The 18182-nt window shown below is 35.4% G+C and overlaps 2 protein-coding genes across 3 annotated transcripts; both read right to left on the reverse strand.

The window, feature by feature from the left end:
• Nucleotides 1-1323: 1323 nt before the first annotated feature.
• LOC122068059 (U-box domain-containing protein 35-like) lies at nt 1324-8690 on the reverse strand. Of its 2 annotated transcripts, XM_042631889.1 has the most exons (10): nt 8499-8690; nt 7813-8029; nt 6792-6910; nt 6586-6704; nt 5140-5336; nt 4174-4379; nt 3867-3968; nt 3304-3732; nt 1886-2638; nt 1324-1735 (listed from the first exon to the last, which is right to left on the reverse strand). In XM_042631889.1, the coding sequence occupies exons 2-10, from the start codon at nt 8015-8017 to the stop codon at nt 1556-1558; spliced, it is 2310 nt and encodes a 769-aa protein (XP_042487823.1). In that variant the 5' UTR covers nt 8018-8029; nt 8499-8690; the 3' UTR covers nt 1324-1555. The 2 variants fall into 2 exon arrangements, with proteins under 2 accessions (XP_042487823.1, XP_042487824.1); XM_042631890.1 differs by lacking the exon at nt 8499-8690 and having other exon boundaries at nt 7813-8393.
• A 6438-nt stretch (nt 8691-15128) lies between these two features.
• On the reverse strand, nt 15129-17778 carry LOC122068080 (derlin-1-like). Its single transcript, XM_042631928.1, has 7 exons — nt 17704-17778; nt 17038-17173; nt 16789-16862; nt 16379-16472; nt 16139-16267; nt 15548-15708; nt 15129-15348 (listed from the first exon to the last, which is right to left on the reverse strand). The coding sequence occupies exons 1-7, from the start codon at nt 17718-17720 to the stop codon at nt 15234-15236; spliced, it is 726 nt and encodes a 241-aa protein (XP_042487862.1). The 5' UTR covers nt 17721-17778; the 3' UTR covers nt 15129-15233.
• Nucleotides 17779-18182: the final 404 nt, after the last annotated feature.

Below are 18182 nucleotides of genomic sequence, written 5' to 3' on the forward strand. Positions count from 1 at the left end.
CCCGTGCAAGGTTAACTATGCAATTACGACCAGCTGGAAAATGTTCTAAGGGAGCAAACTGTACCTTCGCACATGCATTTTCGAAATATGAAAGCATCTCCATCTTTGCCATGAGGATAAGAATTGCACACATATTAGGAGTAAGAGGCGCATAATCAAACAGATTATTATAGAAATGTTTAATTCTTTGTTTTAAAGTATATCCACATGTGTTCCCTTTCATTACAGAGTTATGAAATTTGATTTCTATCCTATGACTTAGTTGCTGTTATGGGAATACAATCATTCAGTTCATTAACATATTAAATGATTGCTTGGACCTTACAAGAATTATTGTTAGATTCCATGCAAGTGCTGACCTAGCAAAAGTAGTAGATTATGTAATAAAAGGGCCTCCTCTTTTTGCATGGAAGGAATGGTCGAAGACTTGCCCTGGACAAACTTTATCCACGAGGATGGGGGAAGTTAATTCTATTATTGGGTATTTGGTTTGGTGAAGAGATTGGTAACAGGTTGTGGTTAAGAAGAAGAGATGGAACATTACCATTTTACCCTTATATTGTCAACACATTTTGACAGTTTAACAAAGATTGTTTTTGTCTCGTGACACAATAAGGAAATTTAAATGGGGTTGTGCCAACTAGGGGCAAGGTGATCTTTTCGTAAATCCTATATCTAGACATAGACTGCATGATCAGGTAAGAATCTTTTTCCATATATATAACGGGAGGAAGAACGCTTCCGGTGTTCAAGAATTCGTGATTTGCTCTAGGAGTTGAGCCCTCCCAACCCTCTCAAACAAAAGCTTTGATATAAAATTACTATTCCATGAATGGATGGATAACCACCATGCCCCTATCATGCTGATGTGATTGCCACATCAGCCAACAACTACTTCATCCAATAATTATTATTCCATGAATTGTTTCCAAGACAATCTTTCTACTTTCTTTCTTTCTTTCTTTCTGTCTTTTTCTTTTTCTTTTTCTTTTTCTTTCTTTCTTTCTTTCTTTCTTTCTTTTTCTTTTTCTTTTTCTTTTTCTTTTTCTTTTTCTTTTTCTTTTTCTTTCTTTCTTGATGAGAATCTTTCTACACTCACCTCTCACTGAAGCCTTTTGTTTAAAAATCTTCTGCCAAGGAATGCACAAAATGATTAAAATCCATAAGGAACTCAAATTCAGCAAGTGGTTGTTACTAGATTATTGAGTTCCATTAACTTTTCAATAAATTCACAATGTCTATACCTGCATTTTCAAAATCTCACAAATTTTTTCTTTGCTCCCATGAGCAATACATCATTACCACTTATGAGTCATCACAATGTGTAAAATGTAGTTGAGATTGAAAAGTGAGCACCACAGCCCTATCAAGACTTTAGGTGGACATGTGTATTAAAACCACATTTTCCTTTCAAAATATTCTTACAACTCTCATATAAAAAAAAAAAAAAATTATATACAACTATCTATTTACAACAAATTTGAAGGAAAGAAAAAATAATCTTCAAGACCACAGAAAGCTCATGGATCTTCAGCTGAAGGAGGGTCAGGTGCCATTATCTTCTAGACTTCCACTCCATAATTGCAGAGAGAAGTGCATTATTGGGTAAAAGATTCTTATTGGGTAAAGGTAAATTAGTCATGGGTGAGTTCTCATTCTCTTTGAGCCATATCTCAATTGCTTTGCGGTCATATGTGTAGCCGTCTGCAGCAACACAGGGTTCAACCATTACATCCTGTATGAAAACAATAAATTTCCCATGTCAAACTCCAATCAATGAAAATGAGCAGAATAGCAAATATATATAAATATATATATATATATATATAGAGAGAGAGAGAGAGAGAGAGAGAGAGAGAGAGAGAGAAATATGCAAGAGGCATACTTGAAGGATTGGGCAGATGAAATGTTGTGGTGGGGATGATCTGACAGTTGGTGCCAAATCTCTGGCCTTGTCAGAAATCTTTTTCAATTTCTCCAAAACTGGAAGGACTTCTGTCTTCAAATCAGGTCTATCTCTACGTTGTAGTTCTGCACATCTCAATCCCAACACAGCTAATTCTTGTGTTTCTCCAATTGGCCACTCCCCAGCCTCCGGATCTAAAATGCCCATCAAGCGACCATTTTCTACAGCTTCTTCCACTATGCCAGTCAGGCCAATCGCAGGTTTGGCTGTTAGCAACTGCAAGATTACCATTCCAAATGCATAAACATCAGACTTGGGTGAGATCAACCCAGTTCGTTGATATTCAGGGTCTATGTAGCAAAGAGTCCCAACAAGGCCTGTATCTCTGTATATGGTAGCTACTGAAGAATAGTCTGAAGGAAGCAACATGGAAAGGCCTACATCACCAATCTTGCTAACAAAGTTATGATCAAGCAAGATGTTCGCTGGTTTCAGATCGCAATGGATGATTGGTTTTGGTTTTGACTTGTGTAGGAAAGTCAATGCAGAAGCTACTTCCAAAGCTATTCGGTACCGTTCGAACCATGGGATGGGGGGTGTATTATCCTTTTGAAGCAACCTCTCCTCCAGGCTCCCATTCTCCATGTACTCATAAACTAGGCAGCTGTGATCAGGACAGGCACCAAGAAGAAGCAGCAAATGGGGATGATGGATGTTGCTCAAGATTTCAAGCTGAAAGCAGACAAACAAAAATACATGAATGTTAGATAAACAAAAATACATGAATGTTTATCCAAATGCTTAATGGAAACATCTCTGTTCAGAATAAAGTAAAGGCACTAAAGGCAAAGCCCTCAAAAACCAAAATAATTCAAGTGCATGAATCCCTTTAGATGATCCTCTGATGCTCTGTCTTGAAACTATGAATTTATAACTTTAATATTGATGAATCTTATGACTTTGAGCCACAATATGTGAAGTAAAAGAATTGAAAACTTTTATCTAGCTTATATGTGGTTACAGTTAACTAGCTTATATGTGGTTTCAGAATGTTGAATCAAATAGTAAACACTACGTCGTTTAAGGAATTAACGACCTTGATATGACCACCTTTCCCATGTACTTATCAATTCAAGCCTTTTCTTGACAACCTCCTATTATTAGTTTTTTTTTTGGGTAAAAAATCATATTCGCTAGATAATTCAAATTGAATTGTCACCACTCAAAGTTTTACTATTCTACTTAAAACATTGAATATACACTTAAATTTGGAAGATAAAAGAGTCTGCAACTGAAACAGACATGATGGTGTCAGACAAAATGACCTCAAGAAACATCAAATAATTATAATAGAAGAAATAGGTCAATTTGGGGCTTTCTGAAAATAATTGCACTACCTCTTGTTCGAATTGCTTGGTCCACCGACTCTCTTTGGAGTGAAGGACTTTCACAGCTGCTGTTGTATAATTCAAACTACACTTGTAAACAGTACCATATGCTCCCATTCCAATCCTCAGATTCTCAGAGAATGATGATGTTGCTGATACAATCTCTTCCCATGTGAATATCAGGTATGGCTGAACAGGACTTGCAAGGGCCTTCTCAAGCTTTTTTTTCTCTGTGGCATCGCGATTGGCTTTAATCTCTTCTTGCTTCCTTTGTGAAGCTTCTCTTTCAGCACGTTTCTTTATGTACTCAGCTTCCTTCCTTGCTTCTTTATGTTTCTCTTTCTCTTGTCTTGCCAATTCTCTAGCTTCCTCCTCCTTGGAGGTGATCTCCTTTAGCTTAACAGCTTCTTCCAACTGGCGTTTATGCAGGTCATTTAGCTGATACAAATCATAAACATGAGCATAATTATAAGTAAGACTAATGACTGATTCTTTCTCATTCATTGTCCAGATTTCTAGAGATTCAAATTAAATTCCTTTTCAGTTCTTTCACCATAGGGACCTGAGCTTACCTTCTGAGAAGCATCAATTTTCTCAGTTTGAGCCACTGCATACATTCCCTTAAGATTTCTGAGTTCAATTCTCAGCCTTTCTAACTCAAGATTAATATCAACCTGCACATAGATAAGAAATTTTTTCATTGAACTTTGATTATAAATGCAGGAAGAAGAGCGAGCGAGTTATGATTATCCCATTAATCATTTTCATACACCTGTCTCTCATTGATAAGATGGGTAAGAAAGATAAGGCCTACTCTTTCTTAATGTCTTCTCTGGTTAATACTGTTGCAAAGAATTTTCATACATAGAATAAAATTACCTGGGCTCCTGATGAATGAAAATCTTTCAGAACTTCTGAGGTGGATGCACGAGCAGAAATCTGTGAATCATTATCTGCCCGAAAGCTTTCATAACTAGAAAATCTATTTCCATCATTTCGAATATCTGCGTCATTCGAATATGAACTCATAATGTCCACATCATTAGTATCCAGAGATGAACCTCTAGAATGGTCTGGAGTTGATCCTGTACAGAGTTTGATCTGGTTAATAGTTGAAAAGGCTTGAAACCTCTATTTTGTAGAAAAGGAAGACAGGAATGAAAAATATGACAAAAAGAAGACTGGTATCTTCCCATGCCAAATATCAAAAGAGTAGAGAAATGCTAAAGCAAGTTTGCAGCAATGCATTAAATCAGCTTAACATTTATTCTGTTATTTTTTTCCAGCTTGGTAACAAACATTCTTAAACACAAACCAACTTAAATAAGTTGTTTATAATTTTGAACAAAAGTTAATGTATGTTAACAGCAAGGCACCAGAGGGGACATATCTTCATAACTGAATAAAGAATTCTCATTCATAACAGCAAGTTAAGCCAAGAAATTGATGATGATGTATTTCCCACCACAAATATTCTGAACACTGTAATTCTGGAACTCCTTTACGGTGTCGAGGATGATAGGGAAAACAGGAAGATTTCCTCATAAACATCCTAGGGAAAAAACCCATCCTTCAAACTATGTTATGAACCTTATCATCTATGTATAAACAAACCAAAGGTGATGTCTGAGTGTGTCTGAACACAATCTATAACCAAATGAAAGCGAGGATGTTAAGGTTTCAAATGTGCTAAGGAACACTTTCTGGTAGCTACAACAAAGACAATCGACATGCATTATGCAAAGATACCAAGAATACAGATGCACGTACGTATGTATAATGAGAACTAACAAAATTATATTTGGTTTATCTAATATGAAGACATTAAGTGGAAGAGATACATACCTGTCATTAAGCTGGAAGCATAACTTGAACTGTTGTCAGATTCACTTGAATCACTAATTTCACTTTCAGTACCCACGTTTGACACTGAAGTTGATGGACGCACAAATGCCAAATTTCCTTTTGATACAACGTAGACTGTACAAAATGTGGGAGTGCATTCCGAGATTTTTGAGGATGAATCATGACCCTTAAATTTCCTGTAAACATTTTTTTTCATGAAAGTAAGAGAATAAGGCATATAGAATCATCAGAGCTTCACAGATAAGAAGTTTAGAACTTTATATCTATAATAGGACAACTGTCGTTAGAAAAGCAAAGGGTGAAATCAAGAATTAAGGAATAAAATCCATCCTATGTCCCTAGCCCATCTTATATACCATTAGCAAATACTGTTTAAAGACATGTAAGTTGTAAAGAGAAATAGGACCCAAAAAAAAAAAATAATAATCAACAACATACAAAAATATCCCTAACATATACGGCAGACTGGATAATGCTCTCCTCAAGCATAAGTGGGGAATGGGGATGCTAATCATGCTCAACTTGTCACAAAAACCACCAAAAGTAAATATTTGTATGCTTTCTGTTTCAATATGATCTATAAATAATACTTTCGGCTAACTTCTCTAGACAGTGGTAGCGAGCAACATCTTTTGTGTTAGTTCTGTGAAGATATACTGGAAGTAACACGAATTGCAATCTCGACTGACCTAACAAAGTTTTATAAAATAAGATACCCTAAATGCCAATTCTTCCATATTTATCCTTTCGCCTTCCTAGAGTCTAAAACCTAACCAATTCTTCCATACTTATCCTTCCGCCTTCCTAGATTCTAAAAACCAACAAATTTTCTTTAATGCTCCCCAACCCCCAAAATCATATTTACTGTTACGAGCAAAATATGTAGACTAAGGGGAAGTGAGACAATACAATGATGAGATAGGCTGATATTAAAATAAAAAAAAAGTGTCACTAAAATTATGTAAAGATGGATACGATTATGATTCATCAAAAGACTTAAAGACTTAAACATAAAGAGGCACCAAAAGATATGGTTTATAATTGATAAAAGAATATGGATGGTGTCTCTGTGTTGGTAAAATGGGGTAAGATTGGGTAAGGCATGTCCTGACAGAAACCAGTATTAGCCTCTGACATCCTCTGGTACAAAACAAGAAAATGGCTAGGCAACTCTCATGAAGCAAATTATGAAATATTTTCTTTTCTTTTGATGAGATCAAACAAGTAAGAGAAATGAATCTAGATTGGAGGGTTCAATAACGTGGCTTAAAAATATAAGGTAATAAAGACATATTATTTAAAAAAAAAAAAAAAAAAAAAAAAAAAAAAAAAAACATATATAGAGATAATCATATTTGGTGTCATTTAGTGACTTAAGCCCATAAAATAGGGCCAATTCCTAACAAACTGGTCCTGTGTTGTTACCTTGAGAACAAGCTAAGGGATGCTCCTATGACAAGCTTGCTGATTGTGAACTTGGCAACTACTCCAGAGACTGCACGTGCGACATCATCTGCTTCAATCACCATGACATCTACTTGCACCTGCAAGCATGATTAAAAAAAATTAAATCCACATATTCATCGTTCTTTCTTGGTTGGGGGGGGGGGGTTGGGGAGAGAGATTTCAACCTTTCTTCTTGCACACATTTGCTTGTAGGGAAGAAGCAGCTCACTTGTTTTTCTTTCCACTTCCTTTTTATATTCAGTAGCTACATCTTCTCGTACTTGAGAGATAAGTAGGGATCCCACTGCCAAATTCCCCACTAGAAATAAGTAATTTGAATTTAATTGTCTTATTCTTTGAAAACTTTTCAATATAGTCAAACAGTACAAACAGCTAAGACTTGTGTTTGTTGTATTATATCTGTTCTCCGTTCACAATTAGATGTGATTGCCTAATGGTAGAAGCAAATGAGAAACATTAAGGATAAGAAACCGAGCCATACTTCAGTTTTAGATCCATTTACAATACACCCATGTTGGTAGAATTCCTACTCTTTGAGATTGGTAAGAAAACAGTATGAGCACGTACATAGAAACAGGAACCTGAGCAGCTTCTTATTAACTTTATGATGGGCTACCACACACACACACAAAAGAACAAACAAAACACTTTAACAAATAGGATATGTTATGCCCTTAAAAAAGGTAATGTTACCAAATCATTGTGGATAGCATAATGTGTCTTAATCCCAAATGATTATGCTGCAACATTCTTTTTGTCAATACATAGGAGGATTCTTCCCATGGTTTATACTTTATACGCAATTGGATTATTGGTTATTTCCCCATGTTTCCTTATTTCACTTGGCAATAAAGTTATGTTACTCTGTAAATCTTTGCCACATGCAACATCTGAGTTTGAGTGCTTTCAGGCTAAAATTGTTCAGTGTGCAGTACAGACTTTGTTATCCAACATTCCTTTTCAGTGATGAAACCTAGGGTCAACCTGTCACTGTTTCCATAAGTTCCTGTATTTTTTTTTTGGGTTAATGAACCCCTTGTTTATTAATCTTCTAGTTCAACAAAATTTTCAAACAGACCCTATAGATTATCTCTCAAAAAAGAAAAAAAATCTTCTTCTTCTTCTTCTTTTACTTATTAATTTATTTTATGTTCTAGGAGAATTACTATGAAGGATATCACTTACAAGGAGAAGGGATCACCGTAACTTTTGGACGAACATGCAACAGCTTGAATAAAATTCTCCCCTCGGGAATGAACTTCTCCAGTGCCCATTTGAGAACCCATTTGCTTTGTTTACTTCCACTGATAGCCACTGCAACAGTTATAGGTGGAGGAGGTGGCAATGCAAGACTGTCCTCTGCTTTAAGAATTTCCCTTTCTTCCATCATTGTTCCAGTTCTCTATAAAAAAAAGTGGGGATGGGGATGGAGGAAATGGGGGAAAGAAATCACTCAAAGAACCCAAAACAAAATAAAGGGAAGGTTTGAAATCTTATAGGCTTTTATACTATCTCAGACAGGAATCCCAAGCATGACCAACCAAAGAAGAAGCAAATGCAAATGGGTATTCTGCCAATAGAGTCAACAATGAAGCTTTGTGGAACAATTAGACATTGAGAATCAACTTTACCAGGAAAGTAAGTACAGAACAGAACCCATAACAAAAACAGAGAAGTCGAAGAAGAAGAAAAGGGAAAAGAGGAGGAAAAGTTCCTCTCCAGTCTAGAGATAGGACAAAGTGATTCTCTTTCAAATCCAGAACAAGAAATGATTGTCATGAAACCAAAACATTCAATTTCGCATAAAGGGTTTACGCCCCACACGAGACTTTTGAGAAGAAAACAAGCACAAAACTACAACCATTACTTACAGCTTAAAGCTTCAAAACTGGTGGTGGCTCTTGCAGAAACATTTGATAAAAGAGAAAATAACGTCTCTCTCTCTACCAATGGAAGGCTCGAAAGAATATAGCGGCAATTTCCTTGTCAGTGATGGTAGGAGGACAAGATCAGTCCCCAAAGACAAAAAACGGGCGCAGAAATTTCAAAGAAAGCTATGCCGTGTCGTGATCGGTTTCTTGGTTTTCCACCGCCTATCTCTCTCAAAATATGAAATATCCCTCCATTTACATTAATATAATGTGGGTCCCTTTCGTAGCAAAAAATAAAAAATAAAAAATAAAAAATATAGTGTCGGTCCCCTCTGTTCATATGTGAAGCTTCTATTTTTTTTTTGGTAAGATGTGAAGCTTCCATTCAATGACAGTTAAGGATAAAAATAAAATCTAGAAATTTGAAATATATGAAGGAGACCTTTGAGGGATGCATGAACATATGATGGAGATGAACTTCTAATTCAATGGTTGACAGTATGATTTTAGGTATCTATCATTATAAGAGAAACAATACAGATAAGGGGTAAAACAGTCCAAAAAATTCTGTTTTTCAAAGAAATCAGGATCAATTTTTTCAATATCGCATTAATATCAAATAGAATTTAAAAATGCACTAGAGTCTAAAACCATGGTAGGTAGTTGGGTTTTATAGTAAGTCAAGAAAAGGTTGTTGGTTAGATCTTTCTATCTTCTTTATATTGATAAAATAATAATTGTAGCATTGGACGACCGTCGAGGGTCCCCTATCTCACCCTATGACTTTCTGTGTGACCCCTTAATAGTGGCCTTAAACTAACAAAAAAAAAAAAATCAAATAATTAAATGAGAAGATAGAGATGAATGAATTTTGACATGAAAATTGACATGTGCTATATATGGGTTGGTTCTTAAAATAATAATAAAAAATATATATATATGAGTGAATCATAATTCTAAGTATTGGTATTGGAATGGTCGTATATTGATACCTTGACAATCAATTATCAGTATCGTCTTTAGATGAGGGTGTTAATCAGTTTGATTATGGTGTAGACAATTCGTTTCGATTTGGTATAAGATTTTTTAGATAAAACCAAAATTGAATCATTTAATAAACAGTTTCATATATTAAAATCGAAACCATTTACAAAGATATCAGTATAAACGGTTTTAAACTGTTTTCTAATTTTTTTTATCCAAACAACTTCTTTACTTTTAAAATTTTAGTGAAATAGATGTAAATTGTAGTGTTGAATTGCATTGTTTATTGTTATATGACTTTTTAATAGTTGGTTAATGTAAACTTAATTTTTTTTTATTGAAATGTATGTGAGCTTAACATTGAATGTTAATCTGTTTAATGGTTTATATCTTAAAACTAAAATTGAATTTCAATTTTAATTTTAAAAATCAAAATCTAACTATTTAATAAATGATTTCATGATTTCAGGATTTCGATGCAAACAACTTCGGTTTCAAATTCACATATTTAGTGTTAGAGGTAAAACCGTAAAAAATATATATTTAAAAAAAAAAAAAAGTATAACCGATATGCACGGTCACCTGACGACTCAGCTCCATGTTCACAATTTGACACCAATCCCACGTGGACATTCTATTAGTCTTTCTTGATCTTTAATTTGTGTTGTGCGTGTGAATTTTTTTTTTTTTTATTTTTAACTAACAACCAAAGTAGGTCATCTCCTAGGTGTAGGGCCCATTCCAACTGTCACAAGTCTTCTCTTTCAATCAACAATAGGACTTCTGTTTTTATTATTATTTTAATTAGAGATAGTTAATTAGGATTAAAATAATGAAGTGACTGTGGCTTTATAATCTTGTGGAGAGGAATGTTGTGTTTCTTGCCTCTTTAGTAGTGTCTAGGTGATGAGGGACAAAGGGTCAACCCTTCTATGGGTTTTAATTATTTATTTTGGGTGACGACTTCTGCACCTAATAGAAGTACAGACTGGGTAAGGTTAGTGAATGGTGGCTGGATTAGAAAAAAGAAGAAGAGGAGGAGATATTTTTTTTTTTTTTTTAAATGGATTCCTTTGGCATGGGCCAGGGCCCTTATTTCTTAGGCCTTAAGGGTCAACATCTTTGTGACCAATGAAGAAATGTATGAGAAACGTCAGTTTTGGGTAATAATAGGTTGGAAAATTAGAAGACTTGAATTTAAACAAATGAAGAAGTAGTCCAACCAAGTAGGAAACAGCGTGGAATAAGCCCATAGGATCAGCAATACTATTTGTAGCCTTGTATGGATTAAGAATGGTTCTAACTAAATATTTATATCTTTAATTATGATTGAATCGAATTGGAATAAGTTGTATTCGATTTTCGATTCTTGATTCTTGATTCTTGATTCTTGATTCTTGCTTTTAAAAAAAAAAAAAAATTCTAGATATTTTGTAATTTCTATAACGTTTTCGTATATAGTGGCCTTCATATAGTCATTGTGCAGGCATGTGTTACTGGAAAGGTGTTGATTGATGGAGCTAAATAGGGAATGTAATCTCCTTAATGGGTATATGGGCTTTCGAGTTAACCATCTTAAAAGTGTAAAGCGATATGTGAGCATATTGACAATAGGACTTTATAATGAGTGAAACCAAGGTTCTATGTATCAGTATCAGCCAAGGTCAATCGTGAATCAACTATTGCTATTGGATTAGGGGTAAAAGCTTAGAAAATAATAAATTTTTTTATTTATAATAAGGATAAAATTGATCGATCTGGATTGATATCAACTGAGATCGATACTAATCCAATACTCGATATTTAAAACCCTAGGGTGAGACATCAATTATTATTGTTTCCGTGTTATCTCAGATTTCAGTATATAAGTTGGTAGCAAGGCCAATAAATTATTGTCCCCGACTATCATAGAAAAGATCACTAGAGAATCGATCGGAGTTGTTACAGAGGGATTATTCTCTTCAAACGATATGGATCCAAGTACGAGTGTTCTTGAATCCCTAGTATATGTTTCGTGATGCTCATATGATTCTCCATATTGATTGCATTATTAAAATCTAGGGTTGGGAATTGTCAGTTGGTTGCATGGATACTATGCCAATCCAGGGACCAACCAAGGTGTAGGGTGGTTTTTTCGCCATCCCTATGCCTAGCGTAGGGGCACGCGACCAGGATCTTTTTCCATTAATTGTAATTCTTTTTGGTTGCCCACTTCCCTTCCTCTAACAATACCCACAAGAGCGTATCAAAAGGAATCATTGACATTGGGATCCTCTTAAAATAGGGGAGATGGAAAAAATGATGGGAATGAGAGCACACCATCACTGACATCAGGAACCACAAGAGCACATCAAAAGGGATCATTAGCATCAGGATCCTCTAAAAACCCTAGTCGCATGGCCCCTGCACCAGGGACACACGGGGATCAAAAAAGGATGTGGCGTTTTTCATTTTGTAAGGGTATGAGGGGGTCATTTTATGAGGAATTGTGTCAATTGGTGCAAGGGCCAGGCTACTAGGTATCGTTTTATCCCAAAAATTATTAATCTAATTAAATTATTAGATTGCCAAGCTTATGAGGCTCACATATTATGTGAGACTAGCATTTTCGAATAAGGATAAATATACCCCTCATCATTTAGGTATATTCTTTTGGGGTTCTATAGTTTACTTATGAATCAGATGACTGTGACTCCTAACTTGTGATGACCATCCTCAATTGAAATATTTTTTTAAGAAAAATAATTATTGTTGTGTTGGTAAAATTGAAACCACCTGAAAATATCAACACATTATGGGAAGGTGAAAATTGTAGCCGAATTGGATAAGCAATCCATTAATTGATTAAATTTCAAATCTTTTATTTTTTATTATTATCTTGAGATTTTTGGGGTGAAGGTTGGTGGTATATTGTAAGGTTTGTTATGTGGTCAGGCAATGCTGATTTCATTGGTGATATCCTCAGTACTATGTGGTTTGTATCACTACCCAAGGTCCCCGGCACTTTGGTATTTTAAAATATTGTAAGCCGAAGAGAAGAGAGAGAAATATATTAATAAATTTGTTGGATTAATGGATTTAAAAAAAAAATTATCTGATTACTTAAATATTGATATAATTTTTTTTAATTAATTTATCCAAATTGTATTTTAAATTGAATCTAAACCAAATCCAAATCGATTGATAAATTAAATTGTTCGTAATACAAAAATTATAGGCGAGTTTTCCTACACCATGGATCATTAATATCTACGTCTATGGTATGAAGTCGATAATACCCTTTTACTATTTTAGATACCTTTTCAACACCATTTGGACGCCTTGGTTGAAGGATTCTACCTTGACCATAATTGAAGAAAACATCCCCTATAAATTATAAAGTGATGTACGTATTTATAAGAGGTATTACCCACAGTTTTATTTAATCAGTTACTGGTGTTGAAAAAAATCCAATCTTTTGGTACTAAAACAAAATAATAATAATAATAAGTGAATCCAAAGGTAGAAATTAAAATATATATTAATATATGCAACCTTTTGAGTGCACTCTTGATCATAATCAACGAGGTTTGAGACTTCTCACCAAAAAAAAAAAAAAAAAAAAGGTTTGAGACTAGGAGCAAATAAGAATGACATCAATTGTAGACCTAGTGGCACATATTGTCTTCCAAAAGTCAAAACTTGGGTTCTAAAAGATAAATATTCTCCTCGAAATTCTTATTTAGAAGCAAACATAAAGAATTGTTCTTGGGCTTGGGATAGTCTTGTTAAGCTAATGTAGAGATCTTTTGTGTCATGGAATGTGGTGCCAAATTGATTATAGACTCACGGCCTCTATGTACTCTGATGCTTGGCTCTCCACCTTCCCTAGTGGTCACATTTTAAGCCCTAGATGTGATCACAATTTAAGCTTAGTTGTTGATCTTGTTTATGAACCTATCAGGGAGTGAGATTGGGGAGTTCTTAGAAGTCTTTTTTGGCCATCTGAGATCGGGTGAGCCAGATGGGCCAACCATTGGATGGAGGTAGGGGTAAGGATTAAAGTATAGGTATCAGTCGACCAAAATTAAGATACATATTGGAGAGTATTGTATCATATCGGAGATACGCTAAGATATGTATTGAAGGGTATCGTACCAGAGATACGCTAAGATACACACATAAATAGATATGAAACACATTTTATACTCTTTTGCATAAAAAAAAATTATTAAAAAAACTATTGATAACATGTATTATGTATAAACACTAAATTGATAGTATTGTATTAAGAATTCAAGGTTTGTAATTGTTCTATAAATGTAAAATCCTTGTTCCCAACCTTGATTTCCACTTTAGTTTGAGAGAAATATGATTGGCAGCAACTTTGGAACAAAAATCCCTTAAAATATCAAAATTTTTTTTTTAAATGACCCATCTTGGCCATTATATGACTGTAGCACACTGTATACGTATCGTACCGTATCGGTATTGCCTCCTTTTGTTGGCATACCTCCCCCCTTGAAGTCGATACTCGATCTTTTCAGAGCTTCGTATTAGGGATTGGTTATCTTACTTGGTTATTGTGTTTGATATTGTCCCTTGGCAGTCTGACCTCACTATAATGTGGTCCTCCCTTATGGAAATTTTGGAAAACTAGAAATAGGGCTATTTTTAGTCATATCCTCCCGATATCTCGTTTGTGTCCCTTGACACTATATTTGGATTCACAGATGGTGCATGGAAACCTGCGACCCGCAATCTCCCATGGAAAATACTTCTCCAATATTACTGATATCATGGATCATTAGCTTAAGAATCAAAATGGGATGTGATTTTTCTTTTAAGGTCCTATTAAAAAATTCTTCTTTTATTATTAGAGACCATTGGTTGCTTTGTGCACATTCATTATTAGAAAGCGGGTCTTCCTCATTTTTTTTTTTCTGGGGATGTGGGGGAGGCTCCGTTTCCAAACTACATTCCAGAATGATAAGAATAATGTTTGGTATGATTTCTCATTCTAAGATCATAAAATTTGACCAAGAACGTGGTCCATTCTAGAATGAGCCTACAAGCCCATTCCCGTTCTGGGCTAATCTAGAATGAACCTGTTCCAATAAAATTGCGTCCAAGTGGAAAAACTCTTCAGGTCTTGTTGCTCCTTCTCCGGCTCCGGAGATCAGCCAGAAGTTTTCCTACGTTTTATCACCGGCACCCTGTTCCATTATTTCCTCTTCCCAATCCACGGTTCGATCGGTCAAAACAAAGGTTGAACCATTATTTAGTACACTCACAAATTGGATGGAGAGGGAGAGGAAAAAGAAAGAAAAGGATAGACATGTGAAAAAGGAACATAGTCTTGTAATTGGTGAAGACATCTTCTGCAGTGAGTGCAGTGATGCAGTGAACATCGGATGGCCGAGAGGACCTTGGGGTGCGTACCCGGATGTTCTTAACCATCCAATGCTCACTGCATCACTGCAAAGAATAATCACTCCTTGTAATTGATAACTTCTAACAATTCGAGTAACCCATTGGGTGAGTGGGATGGGCCGACCATTGGATGGAGGTAGGGGGTCCACCACTATCAACCAAGTTTCATATTCCATTTAGGCTAGGTTTAAAATGCAAGAAATGGATGGAAACAAAATATTTGAAAGAAAAATATAATAAAACAAAAATAACGATGAGTTTATGTGTCTTTCTCTCTTCTCATTGTTTTTTCTTTCCTTTGCTCTTATTTCTTGTACATTAACCTCAAAATTAAACAAGCTAGCGGGTACCAAGGCGATAGCCTCGACCACGGAATGCGACTCCAGCAGAAGGATTGGGTTCCACTGGACTGTTGATTTGGGCTCCTTTACCCCAAAATACAACAAGTTTATGACTACAAATAAGTTAAGGATAGAAACATTCACAACAATAGAAAATCTTATTTTATTCCTAAAAGTTATTTAATGTAAGAATAAAAAAGGGGTTTTTGAAATATTGAAAATCATTTAATGCAGTTTCTATGCGTAATGCCCCATATGAGATGATGAGATTTCAAGGTTTCGCAAAAGCAATGTAAATCATAGTAAGGATACACCCAGAGAGGAGTCTTTAGAATGTCTCTTCCTTCAGCAAGAGGATGCAGTACTGTCAAGAAGTAATAGAGATGACCCACAGCCATTCCGAGGATATTGGGCATCAAACGGTTTCCCAAGATCAAATCCAGTGCAAGCATTGCCCATGGAAGGTAGAAACCCTACAAGCCAGTAGATTAGTTGCAGCAATCTATGTTATCATGTTAAAAACTTTGGACCTAGAGGAGGGAGACCAAATGGAAAATGATATAAACAATAATACAGTGAAGAAACCCTTCAGTCTGAAGGATTTCAATGAGTGTTAAACAAAATAGAATGAAGTACTGAAGCTAAGTCCTGTTTCACAACTAAGTACTCATCTGTCATGTTCATGGCAAGGGCAATGAGAGATGCCCTCCCACCCTTAAGATACAAATTTGAAAGGGGAAGCTAACTAACTACATTAGGTTAGGTTGCCATCTTCTAGATTGACAAACTAGAGACTGGAAAGGTTCATCTTGTGGTTCTGCTTACTTGCTCATCAGCAAAGATTGTATCAATCAGATTGTTTAGATTGCTGATTTTAAGTGAATATGGTAGGGGACAACATACCTTCAATGTCACAATACCATAGATGCTAATTCGCGCGTTTGGGAACTCCCGGCTCCAAACATATACAAGCATAAAGACCAAAGAAATTCCCCTGAAGGGAGACCAAAGAAGTGGAACAGCAGCAAGCACCTGTAACATGGGCTAGTCTTGGTTACTCTGGTCATTGCTCTATGAGTGAAAGAAACAGTCATAACCTACAGTAATGAAACTCAGATGATTATGCAATGTGTTTGGATTTACCAATAGGGAAAATGCTCCAAAGATCATCATCCATAGGAAGTCTGCTGTCCTTTTGTCGAAAGGTCCCTTCTCCAGTAAAACACCATATCTTGCACTGCATAGTTCAACCCTCAAAAGTATCAGATACAAGAAAAGAGAGACATTGCACAATGGAGTCTTGAAAAAGGTTAAGGACAGAAAATCCCTAGTAGTAGATCTTAAGATACAAGTTGAACAAGAATTCAATGGAAATAATTTGATTTCCTCTACTAATGTTTTCGCCGGCCAGCACTGCCCTGCAGTGTGCTTGAAGTTAATAGTGAATTGCAACCAGTTTAACATGGGAAGCTCTTCCAATTCTGATGCAGGGGAGAAATTTGAAGTTGAAGTTGAAATGGTATATGCAAGAGGAGTCAGAAGATCTTTCTTACAGCATCAAAAGACGCACTGCGAATGGGACTGAGAATGAACCAAGGAAGAAGAAATTTGTAAGAATCCTCCATATCTGCTCATCAAACCAAGTGGAAGAGTAAATTATGATCAAACTATTATTGTAATTATAGGACCAGAGGAGATATGCCATTACAGTTATAATTAGCTTCTCTATATTGAAACTTCAGGTTTGAAACTAAATTCATAGAAGTGAACCAGAAGCCATTACTGTTGCCATCATGCTGTACCTGTAGTTTTTTCAAGACACTCTCATAAGATAATGCAAGGTTCTCAGGATTGATAAGTTGGAGATGGTAAGCACTAGTGGTCATCAGACAGATCACCCCATAAGTCTTGACCACAGGTGGTAGAGATTGGTAGTATCTGAGAAATATGAAAGAAAAGTAAAACAAGTTTATGAGAACATCACCTCTTTTCAACTATCAACTCTTTTTTTATCAAAAAATTGGAAAACCCAGGATTGAGAAAAACAAATGGATGAACAAATATGATAAAGAGTTAATTTACACAGAGATGAAGCAAACAAGCTACTGAATCAAGTGCAGAACCATGAAAATTGAAGTGCACATGATTAAAACTTAGAAATTTGCTTAAACTGCAACTTGGAAAACTAATTTCTTCATTCTTTGGTCTGGAAAAGGAGAAATATTAAAGAAATTAAATGGAGAAAATAACTCAAAATGGATGGTAGATTAGTTAAACAAGTTGAAGCAGAGCATGTCTGAAGAAATTTCAATGACCCAGAAATAGAAAATCATCCCAAACATTGAAATCACAGAAGCTCTAAGAAAGAATTAAGAATCTGTTCATGGGACATTCAACTCATCAAATCAACCCAACAACCAAAACAAGAAGATTAAACACGAGAGTAGAGAGAAGGGAAGAGTACTTACTCCCCTGGTGAAGACATTGCAACCTGCAGCCAGTGGAGATGGCTAGGGTGATGGGAAATTTGTATTTGAGGAGTGGAAGAGTCCAGAGAATAAATCATTTATATTTGTATGGTATTTAAAATATTGTGATTGGTTGGAATATTAATGGCAATCCACAAACCCACAAAGGAGGAAGACTTTGACTTCCGAGGAAGACTTTGACTTCTGTAATTGGAACTTCAAGGAATCGTCTTCCTGACATGGTTCTTACAAGTCACAGTTCAAACAAATAATTGAATAATAAGAGATTTTACTTTCTCTTTTTTTTTTTTAATAAAAAAATATTCAAATGGAAAAGAAAAACTTAGAAGGTAAGATACCACCAAGAGACACTAAGGCTCCACAAATAAAAAGAGCAATAATGAGCTCATATTGTGTGCGTCAATTTTCCAATCGGATGAGCAAAGAAAGTAAAAGGTAAATCTAATACGATGATTCAT

Source organism: Macadamia integrifolia, unplaced genomic scaffold (assembly GCF_013358625.1).
Source record: "Macadamia integrifolia cultivar HAES 741 unplaced genomic scaffold, SCU_Mint_v3 scaffold337, whole genome shotgun sequence".
Classification (NCBI taxonomy): Eukaryota; Viridiplantae; Streptophyta; class Magnoliopsida; order Proteales; family Proteaceae; genus Macadamia; species Macadamia integrifolia.

Bases quoted from the DNA above. Each gene is read 5' to 3' on its own strand.
- LOC122068059 (XM_042631889.1), bottom strand. From the start codon at position 8,017: ATGATGGAAGAAAGGGAAATTCTTAAAGCAGAGGACAGTCTTGCATTG. The intron at 6,705-6,791 runs GTTGAAATCTCT...TCATGCTTGCAG, and splicing joins AAATGTGTGCAAGAAGAAAG to GTGCAAGTAGATGTCATGGT. The intron at 3,733-3,866 runs GTAAGCTCAGGT...GATTTGTATCAG, and splicing joins AAATTGATGCTTCTCAGAAG to CTAAATGACCTGCATAAACG.
- LOC122068080 (XM_042631928.1), bottom strand. The intron at 16,473-16,788 runs GTAAGAAAGATC...TGAACTATGCAG, and splicing joins GCAGTGCGTCTTTTGATGCT to TGCAAGATATGGTGTTTTAC. The intron at 15,709-16,138 runs GTATGTTGTCCC...ACTGGCTTGTAG, and splicing joins ATGGTATTGTGACATTGAAG to GGTTTCTACCTTCCATGGGC.